Source organism: Dipodomys merriami, unplaced genomic scaffold (assembly GCF_024711535.1).
Source record: "Dipodomys merriami isolate MVZ:Mamm:240054 unplaced genomic scaffold, mDipMer1.0.p SCAF_6, whole genome shotgun sequence".
In the NCBI taxonomy this organism is placed as follows: Eukaryota; Metazoa; Chordata; class Mammalia; order Rodentia; family Heteromyidae; genus Dipodomys; species Dipodomys merriami.
In genome coordinates, this window is record NW_027206179.1 from 74,727,172 (window position 1) to 74,743,076 (window position 15,905).

The following is a 15,905-nucleotide window of genomic DNA, read 5'->3' on the forward strand; positions in this document are numbered from 1 at the left end:
TCTGCAAGACTTTTTTATCTTTAATTAGCTAGCAAAAAGCCAGGAAGTAGAGGTGTGATCATGAGCAAAAAAAACAAACAGAGGAAAGGGCCCTTAGTTCAATCCCTAGTTCACACACACACACACACACATACACACACACACACACACACACACACACACCACAGTAGAGTCTATTTAACAATACACACACACACACACACACACACACACACACACACACACACACACACACACACACACACACACACACACACACACACACACACACACACACACACCACAGTAGAGTCTATTTAACAATAAATCCAGTATGTAGATGACAATTTCAAAAGCTTCTGAACTAGTCATTTGTGAAACTAAAACATTGTATTTTTGCACTAAATATCTCCACAGTAATTTTCATACTCATTTAGGAAGTAGCTATATTATATTTAGGAAGTGGCACTGTGGCTCAAAGTGGTACAGTGCTAGCCTTGAGCTGAGCAAAAGGGCTCAGGGACAGTACCCAGGCCCTGAGTTCAAGCCCCATGACAGACAAAAAAGAAAAAAAAAGAATCATTTTTATTCAACCATAAGACAGGGCAACTAAAGTAAAATTAATCAGCCTCTCCTACAAGCAGGTATTTGGGTATGTGCCCTATCATGCTTTGGGAGGAAATCATACAAAAATGTTCCTTGTCAAGTGAACAGTTCATTTATTTAAAGAGACTAAATTATTCTAACTTGCTGAGTTAAACAATCTCTTTTTACTCTTAAAACAGAAGTCATCTACACCCACGCACTTACATTTTAAATAAAAAGTATTCAGGGCTGAAGATGTAGCTCAGTGGTACAGCACTTGCCAAGCATTTGCAAAGCCCTGTATATGATCCCTTCAGTCTGACAAGTAAACAAAGAAAATGAAAATTAAGTTGCTAAACCAGGCACTGGTAGCTCACGCCTGTAATCCTAGCTATTGAGGAGGCTGAGATCTGAGGATCCAAGTTCAAAGACAGCCGGTGCAGAAAATTCTCTGGGAGATTCTTATCTCTAATTAACCACTCAAAAATTGGAAGTGGAGCTATGGTTCAACCAGTGCTAGGCTTGAGCAAAAAAGAGCTCAGGGACAGTGCTCAGGCCCTGAGTTCAAGCCCCACAACTAACAACAACAACAAAAAGAACAAGAAAAGAAAATTAACTTGCTTTAAGTAACTCCAAAAGTAAAAGTGGTATATATCTTTTTTACCCATATGATCTCCAATAGAGATCACCATAGGTATTATTTCATCTAATGTATGAAAAATACATACTGTCATATTTTAAAATGACTAAATAAAAAAAAAGAAATTCCAATACACAATGCTAGATTTCTAAACCTCCAATATGTCACTTGATATTTCTGAAGACATATCCACATTATTTTTACACCAAGCAAACTCTACGAGGCTTTCGGGAACTAGAACCATTTCTACCTTGGCTCATGGAACACTGCGAGGATGGAAGCAACCTTCCTTTCCTGCTCTCCCAGGTACTCACGCCACAATTGCTCTCTACTACCAAGAAACCACTTGATCTGCTTTACAAAACGAGTACCTGGTAACCCCTGATTTTGCTAAGTTAAGGTGAGGCTCTAGAAAAGGAGTTAAACAATTTTAAACTTAAACAATTTTACAACAAAGCTGCAAAATAGACGTGCAACACTAACTGGAGACTCATTCAGCTTTTGACATATTACTTATGAACTAGTTTGAAATCGTTGCCTAGAAGGATGACAACACAGTCTTCGGCCTAACATGAATCCTCAGTGCCCAGAGTCAAGTCTCCTGGACCTCACAGGAGAGGTGAAGTCTGAAGGCCCAGAGCAGATGTACTGCAAGTCACCTCCCCTCCTCCAGGGACACACTTGAGACACTGGGGGCAGAAACAAAACGAGATCTGGTCGATTCGTTTTATATACATGAGGGCTGGCCATGTGAGCCTAACTTCATGTACAATTTTAGGCTCTGCAGTGACACACAGACTGGGGTGTGGGGATGTAGGACAGTGCTGTGCTATTAGCATGTGTGTGGGTTTGGGTTCCATCCTCAGCACTGGAAAAAAAAAAAAAAGGCAAAAGCAAGATGGATACCAGTGGCTCAGCCTGTAAATCTTAGCTATTCAGGAGGCTGAGGCCAGGAGGATCCCAATTTGCAGCCAAGCTGGCCAGTAAAATACTGAAACTGGAGGCATCGCTCAAGTGGTAGAAGGGCAGACATTAGTAAGAAAGCTAACTGAGAGCTCAAGGCCTTTGAGTTCAAACCCTGGGACTGATGCAAAAGGAAAAAGGAGAAAAAAATAAGACATACATAAAACCCACAAAAAAATTTCTTTTCAAATGGCTTTTTTCTTACAAACTGCCAGGAAACATTTCACAAAACCATTTCCTTTATTAATGAATCATCTCTGCTTTCTCCACGGGTACATTTTTTTCAAACTCGACATTACAGATGTCAAAATGCGTTTATGGAAAATCTACAAACATTGGAGTTTACTGCCAACTTCATTAAGACTTCCTAAACATTTGCATTAGCAATGAATATCAAAGTAGTTTTTCTTCTTTTCAAAAAGTAAGGTCCTTGGGGCTGGGAAGGTAGCTCAGTGGTAGAGTGATTGCCTTACATGCATGAGGCCCTGGGTTCGATTCCTCAGCACCACATAAGCAGGGGGGAAAAAAAAGCTGGAAGTGGCGCTGTGGCTCAAGTAGTAGAGTGCTAGCTATGAGCTGAAGAGCTGAGGGACAGCCCTCAGGCCCAGAGTTCAGGCACCACGACTGGACCAAAAAAAAAAAAAAAAAGGTCCTAGAAGAAAGCACTGGAAGTCTAAATAACTGGACAATTTAGAAGAAACAGTTTTCTATTCAGAGTCCTTTTAAAAATCAAGTTATTTTGATTGCATAATTTAGTCCTTTTTTGAGTAGGTCAAAAAGCTGAATGCTTCTCCAAAAGTTGTTGTTGTTGTTGTTTTGTAATAAATACTGCCGACTCTTACAAATGACCACCTTGTTACACAAGGAAATACACAGGTCCTGCCATGTTCACTAGCTACTAGAGATCTCTCTCTTTGGGAATCCCTTTCCCAGGCTGCTCTTTAACTCAGCAGAGAACCAGAAACCAAGGGAACAAAGGGCACTTAGCCCATCTTCTTTGGATAAAGAGTTCAATATTTCTTCCCCATTTACATGCTCCAACCACTGCTCTACCTTCCTTTGATCCAAAAGAAGGAAAGCTATTTATTCCTAATTGCATGACTGCACAGCTAGTTCACTCCAATCTCTGACCTCCCCAAGCTGTGGTAGAAATCTGGTTCCAGGATCCCAACTCAGCAGGATCAACAATGATTGCATTCACCACAAACAAACTGAAAAGCCTAAAGAATAGTTAAAAGGATGATCTGCAGTACCTGAGCGGGGCTTCAGGCCGAATGGAGGTGTGCTGTTTGTGGTAGGAGAGACCGCAGGGGAGTTCTCTCTCATCTGTCAGATCAGAAGGAGAGAAAGTTAGGAATAAAACTGAAAAGCCATGTAAGGCTCGGTAGGGTCAGGGATTAGTATAAACCCACTCTTTGTACTTGATGCTAAAAAACAAATCGCTTTGGCATAATCAATGGAATGCTACTGTAGGCCAATAAATTCAATTTGTGAATTGCACATTAGGAATATATTTTACAGTGGCATGACACTACAGTCTGTTTCTCCTCCATCATACCTGTGGACCTGCGTGGGTGTGCACCTATGTCCCAAAGAGGAGCCTCTACTGAGGACTCTCAGAACACCTATGAGAGGAGGACACAGGTAACATGAAGAAGTCTCTGGAGCTTCAGGCCAAACATTGAAGGACGAGAACTTTCTAAATGATGCCTATTTGGGAGATTTTCATTCTATTTTCCTTAATGATGTTCCTACCTTTGGTTCTGTGATGTTCCTACACTTGGGTTTTGTCAAAATATTTGGTATAAAAATTAATTTGTTAGGAATAGGGCCAGATAATACTCTGATAGCTAATGAGAGGGAACAACTAGTAAAAGTCCTCAAGAGACCCTTCATTAACTCATTAATCAGTGTTAATAATACATTTTTGTACAAGGTATTCCCACCTGTGTCATCAATCAAGATGCACTGTACTTATAACCTGATCTGTTGACTTGTAACTCCTTTGAACAACTTTTATAAAAATAATAAAAATAACAATTTAAAGATATTCCAGGGGGCTGGGAAGGTGAGCTCAGTGGTAGAGCGCTTGCCTCACATGCATGAGGCCCTGGGTTCAATTCCTCAGCATCACATAAGCAAAAAGAAAAAAGCTGGAAGTGGCACTGTGGCTCAAGTGGTAGAGCGCTAGCCTTGAGCTGAAGAGCTGAGGGACAGTGCCCAGGCCCAGAGTTCAGGGCCCACGACCAGAGTTCAGGGCCCACGACCAGACCGAAAGAAAGAAAGAAAGAGAGAAAGAGAGAAAGAGAGAAAGAAAGAAAGAAAGAAAGAAAGAAAGAAAGAAAGAAAGAAAGAAAGAAAGAAAGAAAGAAAGAAAGAAAGAAAGAAAGAAAGAGAGAGAGAGAGGGAGAGAGAGAGAGAAAGAAAGGAAGAAAGAAAGAAAGAAAGAAATTACAATATAGTCTTCACAGAATACCAGCTTTCCTTAAAAACTTACCTCATTTGGTGAATACTGGCTCCCATTACTCTGTAATGTTAGATCATGTGACTCCTTAAGGAAGAGAAAATGGAGGGCATGTTCCATTAGCGTATGAAAATGATGGGGCAGGAACTGTGTCTTCTCTAACATCCATCCCACCCCATAAATACACGCTGAATTCATTTATATGTTACTTTAAGTAGCTAAGTATGTTACACTCACATTTTCTATGACTGTAGCAGTTGTGTAACAACAACAACAACTATCTAAAGCATCATACAAACTAATACAAGGATTTGTCAGAATAAAGAATTCACTCCCAAGTATCCGTGAACATGAGCCTGGATAGGTAGGGTACCAAAACTGCCTGTCGGCTCGTCTTCATATTTAATTATGGGTGTTTAGAAATGGTCCAAGGTAGTCACTCCAAATTCACAAATCACATGACCGGGGGGGTGGGGGTGGGGGAGGGAGGGAGCTTTTGCTCCATATTTGCCCCATAACCTGGGCAAATATCACGGATCACATCAACATCAGGTTGCTTTGGCCAAGAGTGATTAAAAAATAATTCTAATAAACTATGCAGTCCTTGTAATTGGCCAGGTCTTCCAGCAGAGATGAGCAGGTGGGAGGTAGCATTCAGGAGTGGCTCAAGAGGAAGCAGATAGCTTCAACGTCACCATGCATAGAATGACAAATTCGTGGGTCATGGCGATGAAATTTCAATACTGGGGAAAAACAGGAGCGATCAGGGGTGGGGGCATGAGCTAAAGATTTTGAAGTGACTATTAATTATGGGGCTCCTGAGTCTACCAAGGTGGCCAGATGGTCCAGGCAGGCCAAAGCAAAGGTGAGGAGCAGTAGCTGAGGGCAGGGCTCTAGAAAACCAGCATGAAAGATACAAGGCATACTCCAACTTATTTTCCCAGACCTGCCTTCTTTATGAAGTGACCAAAAACCTCAGGGACTCACCCTAATACTTTAGGGACTATGAGGATAAATCTCTTCATACATACCATGAAGTAAGTATAAATTTAGGATGCTCATCTTAGTCATTGCTGACGGTACTAATTAAAACTATTCCCAACTTCAACACAAGGGGAAAAAAAACCCTAGTCTTAAGAGTAAGAAGTTATCATGCTTCTTTTCCATTAAAGGGCCCGTGACAAATGCTCACAAGTAGCACCAGGCTCTTTCCTCTGGTTGTTCCTATTGCCCCTCAGTACCCTCCCTCATTTGATAGGACCTCTTTGAATGAGCAGGAAATTTGCATTTCTCCCTGAATTGCATTTCTCCATGTTATCCACACTTGTGGATTGTCTTTGAACGTATATTGAGGGCACATAATGGGATGGAGTGCTGATTGTGATCTACTCCCTAATGTTGGCTCAGGCCTGGGCTCAGTCCCCACAGTGTCAGGATTGCACGCAAACCCCATTACGGTGCAGGACACCATCTCCTGACCACAGAGCCCCACCCTCAACCTGGCTGAAACGTCTACAAATATTTACTCCTCGCCTTAAGTTCTCTATCCTTCTCCAACTCTAACAGTGCATAAAACAGACTCACAACGGCAGACAGGCAAACATTTTTCTCTCCATTTGTTTTTGCAATTTACATCTTCCTTCTACAATTTATAAGACCTCATAAAACCAAGGATCATCTGATATCCTTTCACATTCCCATCCTCCACACCAACACCAAGCCGATCCTCACCCAGGTACTCAACCAACAGTTGGTGAATCCACACAAGACTACATGGAAGGATGCCACTCTCTTCCTGAATGGTGCAGAGGGTATATTAAGTAACCAAATCGCAGTGCGGTCACGCTGAGGCCACAGTGAAGCTCTACATATGCATAACCGCTGGCCTCAAGAAGCCACACACTTTCTTTTCTGGTCCTTCTTTTCCTTACACAGGGAACTATCACCCCTTCCTTTTCCAAATCAGAGACATGCCTGTCAAAGACTGAACTATGGGGAAATACAGCATTGCTCACACCAAAGATAAAGATAAAGATAAAGAACCCCCAAAGATAAAGAACCTTGTATCATATTAAACTAACCCAGAACACTGTGAAAGTGAATATATCAGGAGCACAGCTATCTTTTTTTGGCAGGGCTCCGGTCCATTCCATCCCTTACTTTCTTGTTTTATTTTACTTTGGTTTTGAATTAACAGAAGAATGGTACTTCCCATTCCTTCATATGTGTTTGCCATCTCTCTCCCTTCCACAAACCCTCACTAAGACCTTACTGTGAAGCAGGTACTGTGCTAGGACCCAACTTGGGAGTGAAAAGGGTAAAAAAGTGCTTACAGATGTGACAGAAAGACAAGCAGCAGAAAACATAAATATGTAAAATAAATACACAGAATCAATATGTAGAATAGAAATTCTCTTAAAAAGACTTGAATTGGACCAGGTACTGTGGCTCATGCATGTAATCTCAGCCATTGGGGGGTTCAAGTCTAGCCCATGCAAAAAGACAGAGAGACCTCCATGTCAACTAAATAAGGCTCTATGTGACAGTTCTCATTTACCATCCCAGCTATGCAGGAGGTATAAACAGGAGGGGCACTGTCCATTTTGGCCAGGCATAAAGACAAAATCCTCTTTGAAAAATAACGACAGCAAAAACTGTAAGAGGTGTGGTTCAAGTGGTAGAGCACTTGAGTTCACACCCCATTACCCTAGATTACATAATAGTTTTGTGGAGAAAACAGTCTGGAACAGTAGAGAAATGTAACTACACTTCTGTTAGGTAATCAAATTAAAATCAACAATGAGAGCAAATTGTCATGGTGTGTCCCCCAAGGTGACACCCTGGAAAAGATACACAAGATCACCTGGGCAGTGTCCCAAAAGACAGATGTAGAACCTCAACCTTATCATAAGGAGTTATTTGATAAACACCAAAGAAGAACACTCCATTCATAAAGGGGACACTTAGGATCTTCAAATTTTCAGAGTCATAAAAAAATGGGCATGTTCTAGAGTAAAGGAGGTTATGCAGATCTGATAACTGAATTCAGTATCTGTAAATGTATAAAGTTAACAACTGAAATACACACTGGCATACATGCATATAATATGAAATATCCTGGGAATATGACTCAGATTACATACAAAATTCACTTATGTTTCATACACAGTTTAGACACAAGTAATCTATACAATATATTATGTACACTACATTTCGACTATCCCTCATTACAAGTCAGGTGTAGAATTTTTCACTTGTGGCATCATCTTGGTGCTCAAAAGTTCAAACATTTTAGATCCAAAGATTTTCAGATTGGGGATATTCAACCCCTAACTGGTAAATCTGATTTTGTACAAAGACTGTGCTTTTTTTGGCAGAGGCTTCCAATTCATTTTTTGCAGTCTTCTGGAAGGTTAGCAATTATTTCCAAATAAGAAGCTAAGAACAAAAGCAAGACTGCAGAGAACTAAAATTAATCTCAGATGGAGAGCTGGAGGAAAATAAGTCCAGGGCTGCCTGTAAATAAAAGGTTTCCTGATGTTTCCTACTGGTCCATTCAATGAGGTCTCTACCCAGGGCAGAGACAGCCCTGTGATTCTGTCTAAAGACCACACCAATAACAATAATAGGGCAGGAGAAAACAGCCAGCATTTAGGTGTCCTGTGCGGATGGACTTTCCTTGAATCATCTCATTTAGCTTTATAACAGCTGTTATTAGTATCTCAATTTACAAAAAAGGAAGGTTCCTCTTACAGAAGTTAATTATCCTGCCGAAGTTAGCAAGCTCTGGCATGTCACAATGCCATCACCCTCTCTACAAGCATGGCTTTTCCATTCACAGTCTTTGTGTCTTCATTTCTCCAACAGAGACCTAGTTAACATTGTAAAGCTGCTTTAGGACTTAACATGTGCCAACACTTTGGAGGGCAGGAACTGGTTTGTATATAATTTCAGTACTTACATTAACATCCTAAACCCATTATCTAAGAAAAGATTAAATTTATTGTGATAGGTTGTACCTTTAAAATTACCACTCAAACCTATCTCTCTAGACCTGTAGTGATGTTTCTTTGGAACCTCTGTTAGGTTCATTTTTAATTCTATATCAAAATCGCTTTGTCTAAAGCTAGCCAAATGAGTTAGCCAAATCTCATTTCACAAACTCTATCTAACCTACCTTATCTATCCCCAAACACCTCCATCAGATTCTCTCTATAATATTCTGTTAATCCGCATATATATCTCCAATTCATTCATTCCTGTCTTTGGGATCTTCCCTGGCTTATTTTTATCTGGTGAAACTTCTTTCGTGGCTCTACAGTCTGAACTTAATCCAGGTTCTGACACAGAGCAGGTCCTTGTATCACTGTCTCACTCAGCCACACTTTTTTTTTTTTTTTGGTCAGTGGTGGATCTTGGAACTCTGGACCTGGACGCTGTCCCTCAACTCTTCAGCTCAAGGCTAGCACTGCCACTTGAGCCATAGTGCCACTTCCTTGTCTGGTGGTTAATTGGAGATAAGAGTCTCATGGACATTCCTGCCCAGGCTGGCTTTGAACTGTGATCCTCAGATCTCAGCCTCCTGAGTAGCTAGGATTACAGGCGTGAGCCACCAGCGCCCAGTTCAGCCACACTATCTTGATGTAAAAAAAAAAATAAATAAATGGTGAAATAGAAATAGCTAACTCTCATGTGTCATAGAAGATGAAGCATGGCAGCTAAGCAAAATCAAAGAGAGAGAAAGTATGGTCAGATGAAAACTGTGTCTTGAACACATGTAAGTATCGTGCCCCCACGCCATGCTCCCCTCATCTTACCCCTCCCAACTTATCACAGCAGAGGGCAGGGGAATGCTGCACCTCACCTCACACACCAGAGACGTCTCCAGCTGCCTTGGACCACTGTAGAAATAATGAAAGAGAGAAAGAAAACATTAAAAGGAATTCACAGCATTAAGACTTCAATGTCAAAAGAGGAAAAATGCTTAGTGATAGAAAGGCGCACGCACTTCAGTGTAGAATCTGGCAGCTCTAAGGTTTCTGCGGATCCCACAGGGAACAGACTCAAAACACTTCTCTCTGCGATGTCTGTGCTTAGTCTGAAAAGGGGGAAAAGAAGACAGAAATTTACTAACCTTCCCTTTTTATAAATTTCACATCATATTTAGTTTAGAAGTTTAGTACATTGAAAAGCGATGTTTATCTTTGGGATAAAGGTGATGAAAAGTCTGTGACAGGAGTTTCCTACCACGAGCCAAATTATAATTTTTTCATCTGCTGCTGGTACTTACATCCAAATTATTTACAATATAATAATTTCTGATAAAATCATATCATTCATATCTAAACATATATTCAATCTTAACTCTAGAACTTATTATCCCATATAACACTGATATACCCTAAGCCCTATCCCTAAGTACCCACATCAATTTCCCCATATAATACATTTTTAGTTTTTCTAGCTATCCTGAATAACTTTTATCACATAAAATAGCTAAAAGGCCTCTATACAGCATATACACCAATAACACTGACTTTAAGAGGTCTTTCTAATGGACAGTGGTATTTTCATTATAAATTAAGAATCCTAACCTAGGAATGGCAGGGTATATGCTTAGCATGCACAAGGCCCTGGGTTTAATCTCCAGTATCAGAAAAAAGGGGGGAAAAGAATTTTTGAGCAATTTTGTATATATTTTTCTGAAACAGTACAGTTTCTTCAGTTTTAAAAGATGTTTTTCCAAAGAAAATTCTCTAAGAAATGTAAAAGTTATAGAGCCATCTTAAAGTATATAGATTTTCATAGATCTATAAAATACAATTGTGTGAACTATAACCAACCTAACAGTGATAAAACAAGACAGCAATATTCGAGAGCAAGAGGTAAGTTCCATCATAAACACCAAGTTTCTGATGTGGCTGTTGTATAAAAGCTAAACCTTTAAGCTGGACACCAGTGGCTCACACCTGTAAGCCAGGGGACTATTCAGGAGACTGAGATATGAGTATTGAGGTTCAAAGCCAACCCAGGCAGGAAAGCATGTGAGACTCTTATCTCCCATTAACCACCAAAAAAGGTGGAAGTGGAACTGTGGCTCAAGTGTTAGAGTACTACTCTTGAGCAAAACAGCTCAGGGACAACACCTAGGCCCTGAGTTCAAGACCCAGGACCAGCACAAAAAATAAAGAATAAAAAAGAAAATGTAGTGAATTATATTAAAAAGGAAATGACATCTACATATTTGGGCATGTGTGCCATATCTATCCATCATCCCAACCCATGTAACTCAGTGCTCAGGCACCTGAGAGCTGAGGAAGTGTCTCAGGTACAACAGGGAGGAGACTGGGGCCCTAAACAGAGGAGACATAAATAATTGTTCAAGGATTATAATAATTACCTGCTCAATCTTGCAGCTCTTATAACCATAGGCATTATAAGTGCTTGGAAGGCAAGATCTATGTATGTTTTTTTTTTCATATTTCTCAAAGCATGCACTGAAAATCTTTCCATGTTCTGAGGACTCAATTGAGTTTTGATCTATATAGCTGAAATCGTTTTCAACCAGTTGCTAAAGATTTCCAGCCACAGTTAACCTGACCTGCCCCTGTTCTTTCAGGGCCAGATGGCATTACTGGAATGTTCACTGGTGACCGAAGTTCATTAGCACTTTTTTCAGAACTAGGTGAACATTCTACCATGAGACCTCAACGTCATTACATTGAATTCCCTAAGAATCTTGAATAGTTTACCAGGGATAAGTTTTGGGTTACTGGTAGTCATGTAATTACTGTCTGATACCTGAGACCACCTTAGTATTTTGTTCATGGGAATTCCATTATCCTTTGTTAGGAAATCAAAAAGTATACCCACTACCTAGAGTATACATTATTGATGATGGTCAATTCAAATATAAAAAAGTAGATTACTAACAATGGTCAATTCAAATATAAAAAGTAATCTACAACCCAGTTTTAGACATATATTCTCTAATAATCATATACTCCACACTGCCAGAAATAAATACAATAGCATTTACTTATTTAATTTCCATTTTAGAAAAGTTTTCCTTGTACTTCTACAAGGCAGTGGCTTAAACTTCATGTGCTTTATTACTGTCTATCTCCTAAAAGTTGTACCAGAACTCTGATATGAATTTCATGAGAGGGAAATAAATTTCACTGAGAGGTAGAAGAGTGGTGGCGGACTGGCCTCAATCTCTACAGAAATTCTACTCTGTCACTTTTAGACACTGAAAACAGAAGAGTAACGTGATGTGACTGTCAGGGGTTAGAGTGACACCAAACTGTATGTATAAATTCTTTTTTTTTTTTTAGGAATTGAGATGTCATACTCGGTAAATTAGTAGTTATCATGAACACATGAAACACAGGCCAAGGAAAGCCATGCATACCCGTTGGGATCTTGCAGCAAATCCACCGCTTCCCTCAGCTGCTCAATCATCATGATATCCACGTCCTGCTCTTTGGATGAACTTATTCTGAAACATGAAACCAAGTATGAGCATGGAAACATTCGCTAAAACCTGAGGATCACCTCAGCTCTTAAGAGTAAACATTAAAAAAAAAATCAAACTTATAAAAATGATCTTGGCAAAGTCAACATTCTAATGAAGATGCATGAGGACAATGTGAGGTACGTGCGGGAATGCGGGTGGGGGAAGTCCAGTGTGGAAGAGTCCTGGGTGAGGGAAGCCAGGGGTGGAGGCCCTCAAGCCCTCTCATTTACAGTCAGGGAATCAATGCAGTGGGGGTTCTTCCCTGAGTTCTTTTTGGCAGGGGGGTGGGTAGTGGTGCACAAGAGGCTCTGGTGAGTGCATCTGTGTTATTTCAGGTCTTCAACTCCAGTTCATTTGAGCTTGGCTCAGTTTTATTATATTCATACAGCAGGTGTTGGAGACTGGTTGTCAGCCTAGGTTCTACAGGCAACAAAATCAACTGTGTAGCTAAAGAAACTCCTAAGTAGGACTGATCTTAGGTAGGGTTGGGCAGTGCATAAAACTCTACACATAATCCTGACTTACAGAGTAGAAAACAACAGACATGAGACAGAGAATAGAGTTCTCAAACATGTAGATAATTTTAGAATAACTCTTTTTCCTGTAATTCTATGATTCTATCATCAAGCTAGACCTCCATAGCTTCTCAAGTGCTGGTAGCTCACACCTGCAATCCTAGCTACTCAGGAGGCTGAGATCTTTGAAGATCATGATCCAAAGCCAACCAGAGCAGAGAAGTCTATAAGACTCTCATCTTCAATTAGCCATCACAAAGCCAAAAGTAGAGCTATGGCTAAAAGGTGAAATCCCAACCTTGAGCAAAAAAAGCTAAGGAACAGTGCATAGGTACTGAGTTCAAGCCAACCCCCTCTAATAAACAGAACCCTATCCAATGAGCAGCTAGTAATATAGATGGTGACTGGAGAGAAACTTTCCAGTATTCTTTTTGCAGGAGAGATTTGAACATGGTTAATTGCTCTTACTCCAGAACAAATTAAATAGGGGGAAATGTTAACCATGTGATCAATCCTCACTAAGAGGAAAAATCCACACAAGTCATGATGGAAGGTTTAGATCTACTTCACAGATCATGGGAAAGCAAAATTTTAAAAACCAAACACCTACCCTGTGTCACAAGTTCCAAACTCAATTACTGTGGAAAGAGTTCACAATATAAGATGAGCATTTATATCCTCTGTGTAGATCCTGCCAAATAAATCTTCATAGCAACATGGTAGAAGGAATAGTCATCTGGTACAAGATTCCTTAAGGGTGGAATGCCTCTCTCTTCCTCTCTCTCTGTCTCTGTCCCTCCCTCTGTCTCTGTCTCTGTCTCTGTCTCTGTCTCTGTCTCTGTCTCTCCCTCTCTCTCTCTCTCTCTCTCTCTCTCTCTCTCTCTCTCTCTCTCTCTCTCTCTCTCTCTCTCTCTCTCTCTCTCTCTGTGACTTTGGTGGAAAGATTATCCATCTCTCTATGCCTCAGTTTCATCATCTGTGAAAGGAGGGACAACATACAGAACATTTTTAAAGATCAAATGAGTATTGACCTGTGAAGGACACTGCCTTGCATGTAGTATTTAAAAAGCACTAATTGTGATAGTTATTAAGACTTTGGACCAGGATATTAAGGATGTATGTTTTCCTAAGAACTTGAACCAGAAGTCTGGGTGAAGAGACAAACCAGCACTAAAGATCACACTTTAGGGCTAGTTATTGGCTTCTTCAAGGAAGGAAAGTATCATCAGCAATCTAGGTACTTTAGTTAATTCTCTGAATTATATTCCTACCTATGGCTTCAACAACAAAGAGGTACAAGATTCCATCATTCTGTGGCTTAAATATGTCCTTCAAAGCTCATGTCACAGAAATTAAATCCTTAATGTGATGATGTTGAAGGAAGGAAACTTGGTGATGTGATTGGACTAATGGCACTATCACACAAGATCTGAGTCCCTTACCTAGGGTTGCTCAGCTCTCTCTGTCTCTGTCTCTCTCTTTAATGCTGGTCTTGGACCTTGTACTGAGGGGGTCCTGGGTGCTGTCCCTTCTTTTGCTCAAGGTTAGTGCTCTACACTTGAGCCACAGTTCTGTTTACATATTTTTAGTAGTTTATTGGCGATAAAGAGTCTCTTGGACTTTCCTGCCCAGGCTAGACTTGAATTGTGATCCTCATATCTCAACCTCTGAATAGTTAGATTTACAAGTGTCAGCCACTGGTGCCCAACTCAGCTCCCTTTTTCTATCTCTCACACACTCTTCTTGCCTCGTGAAGACTTCTGTTAGTTCTACCAAGGAGGCCCTAAAGGGTGGGCAAATACAGCAGCAGTACTCACTAGACACTATGTTGAAAAGGAACTATATAAACTGTGAGTGAGGACAGGAAGGAAAAAACTGGGAGAATGCAAGGAAAGGGGTGACATTGTCCAAAAAGAAATGTACTCATTACCTGATTTATGAAACTGTAACCCCTCTGTACATCACCTTTGTCATAACAATTTTTAAAAATGCAAAAATAAAGAAAGGCCGCCTAGTCTCTAGAACTGCAAGTCAAATAAACATCAACTGTTTATAAATTACCCATCCTGTGGTATTCCACTACAACAGTGTGATACAGTCTAAGGCACACTGCCTGGCCCAATACTGCAATAAGCATCAGATAGAGAAAAAAAAAATTTTGGGGGGGTCCAGTCATGGGGCCTGAACTCTGGGCCTGGGCGCTGTCCCTCAGCTCTTCAGCTCAAGGCTAGCACTCTACCACTGGAGCCACAGTGCCACTTCTGACTTTTCTTTTTGCTTATGTGGTACTGAGGAATCGAACCCAGGGCCTCATGCATGTGAGGCAAGCACTCTACCACTGAGTCACCTTCTCAGCCCCAGATAGAGAAAATTTATCAGTAACACTTGGTAAGAATATCAGCTTGCTCAAAATAAAATGAGTCAAAATTCTATCAGGACAAGGCTGCCAATATACTTGAAAAGAGAATGCTCCAGAAATGACAGCCCATACCCAGGCTCCCAGCACTCACATTCCCTCCGTCTGCCAGTGTGCCTCCTCTTCTATCCGCAACAGCTCTTCACATACTTCTGTCCTGTCCTGGGGACAGAATGAACAGGGTTCCTAAGAGTCACTGGATTTCCAATAAAAAGTTAAAAACCTGCCCCCAGACTACAGAAATATAACTCACAAGAGCCAGAAGGCAAGCGAAGCATCCATTGACGGATGAGTGCATATACAAAATATGGTATGCATATCTACTGGGATATTATTCTCACATCGACTATACATATGGATGAACATGCAGAGATTATGCTGAGATAAGCCAGTCACCAAGTACACAACATATGACTTCACACATGTGAGAGACCCAGAGTAGTCCAATTCACTGAGACAAAAAGAAAAGCAATGGCTGCCAGGAAGGCAGGAAGAGAGAGTGGGGACTGGTGTGCTTTGCAAAATAAGAGGAGGCCTAGGGGTCAGTTGCATAACAGCAGCTAATACATATTTTACTGTGCACTTTAAAAATGGTTAAGATGCCTGCTGGGTGTGGTGGCTCAAGTCTATAATCCTAGCTACTCATAAAGCCGAGATCTGAGAATCACTAATTGAAGCTAGCCAGGGAAGATAAGTCCAAGAGACTCTTATGTGCAAAAAGCCAGGTCTGGAGGTGTGGCTCAAGTGGTAGACTGCCAGTCATGACTCAAAAAGCTAAACGAGAGCACAAGGCCCAGAATTCATGCCTAAGCATTGGTACACAT

The 15,905-nt window shown here is 40.7% G+C and overlaps 1 protein-coding gene across 5 annotated transcripts in view; it reads right to left on the minus strand.

Moving 5' to 3' along the window:
* The window catches only part of Lrch1 (leucine rich repeats and calponin homology domain containing 1), a 170,071-nt gene that overhangs the window by 36,365 nt on the left and 117,801 nt on the right, over window positions 1-15,905 (minus strand). For all 5 annotated transcript variants that reach the window (XM_070003215.1, XM_070003212.1, XM_070003213.1 and 2 more), the window contains exons 10-15: window positions 15,176-15,243; window positions 12,046-12,132; window positions 9,640-9,729; window positions 9,496-9,532; window positions 4,665-4,718; window positions 3,421-3,493 (exon numbers count right to left, since the gene is read on the minus strand). In XM_070003215.1, the coding sequence (XP_069859316.1) occupies window positions 3,421-3,493; window positions 4,665-4,718; window positions 9,496-9,532; window positions 9,640-9,729; window positions 12,046-12,132; window positions 15,176-15,243 (409 nt within the window). The remainder of the gene's footprint in view (window positions 1-3,420; window positions 3,494-4,664; window positions 4,719-9,495; window positions 9,533-9,639; window positions 9,730-12,045; window positions 12,133-15,175; window positions 15,244-15,905) is intronic.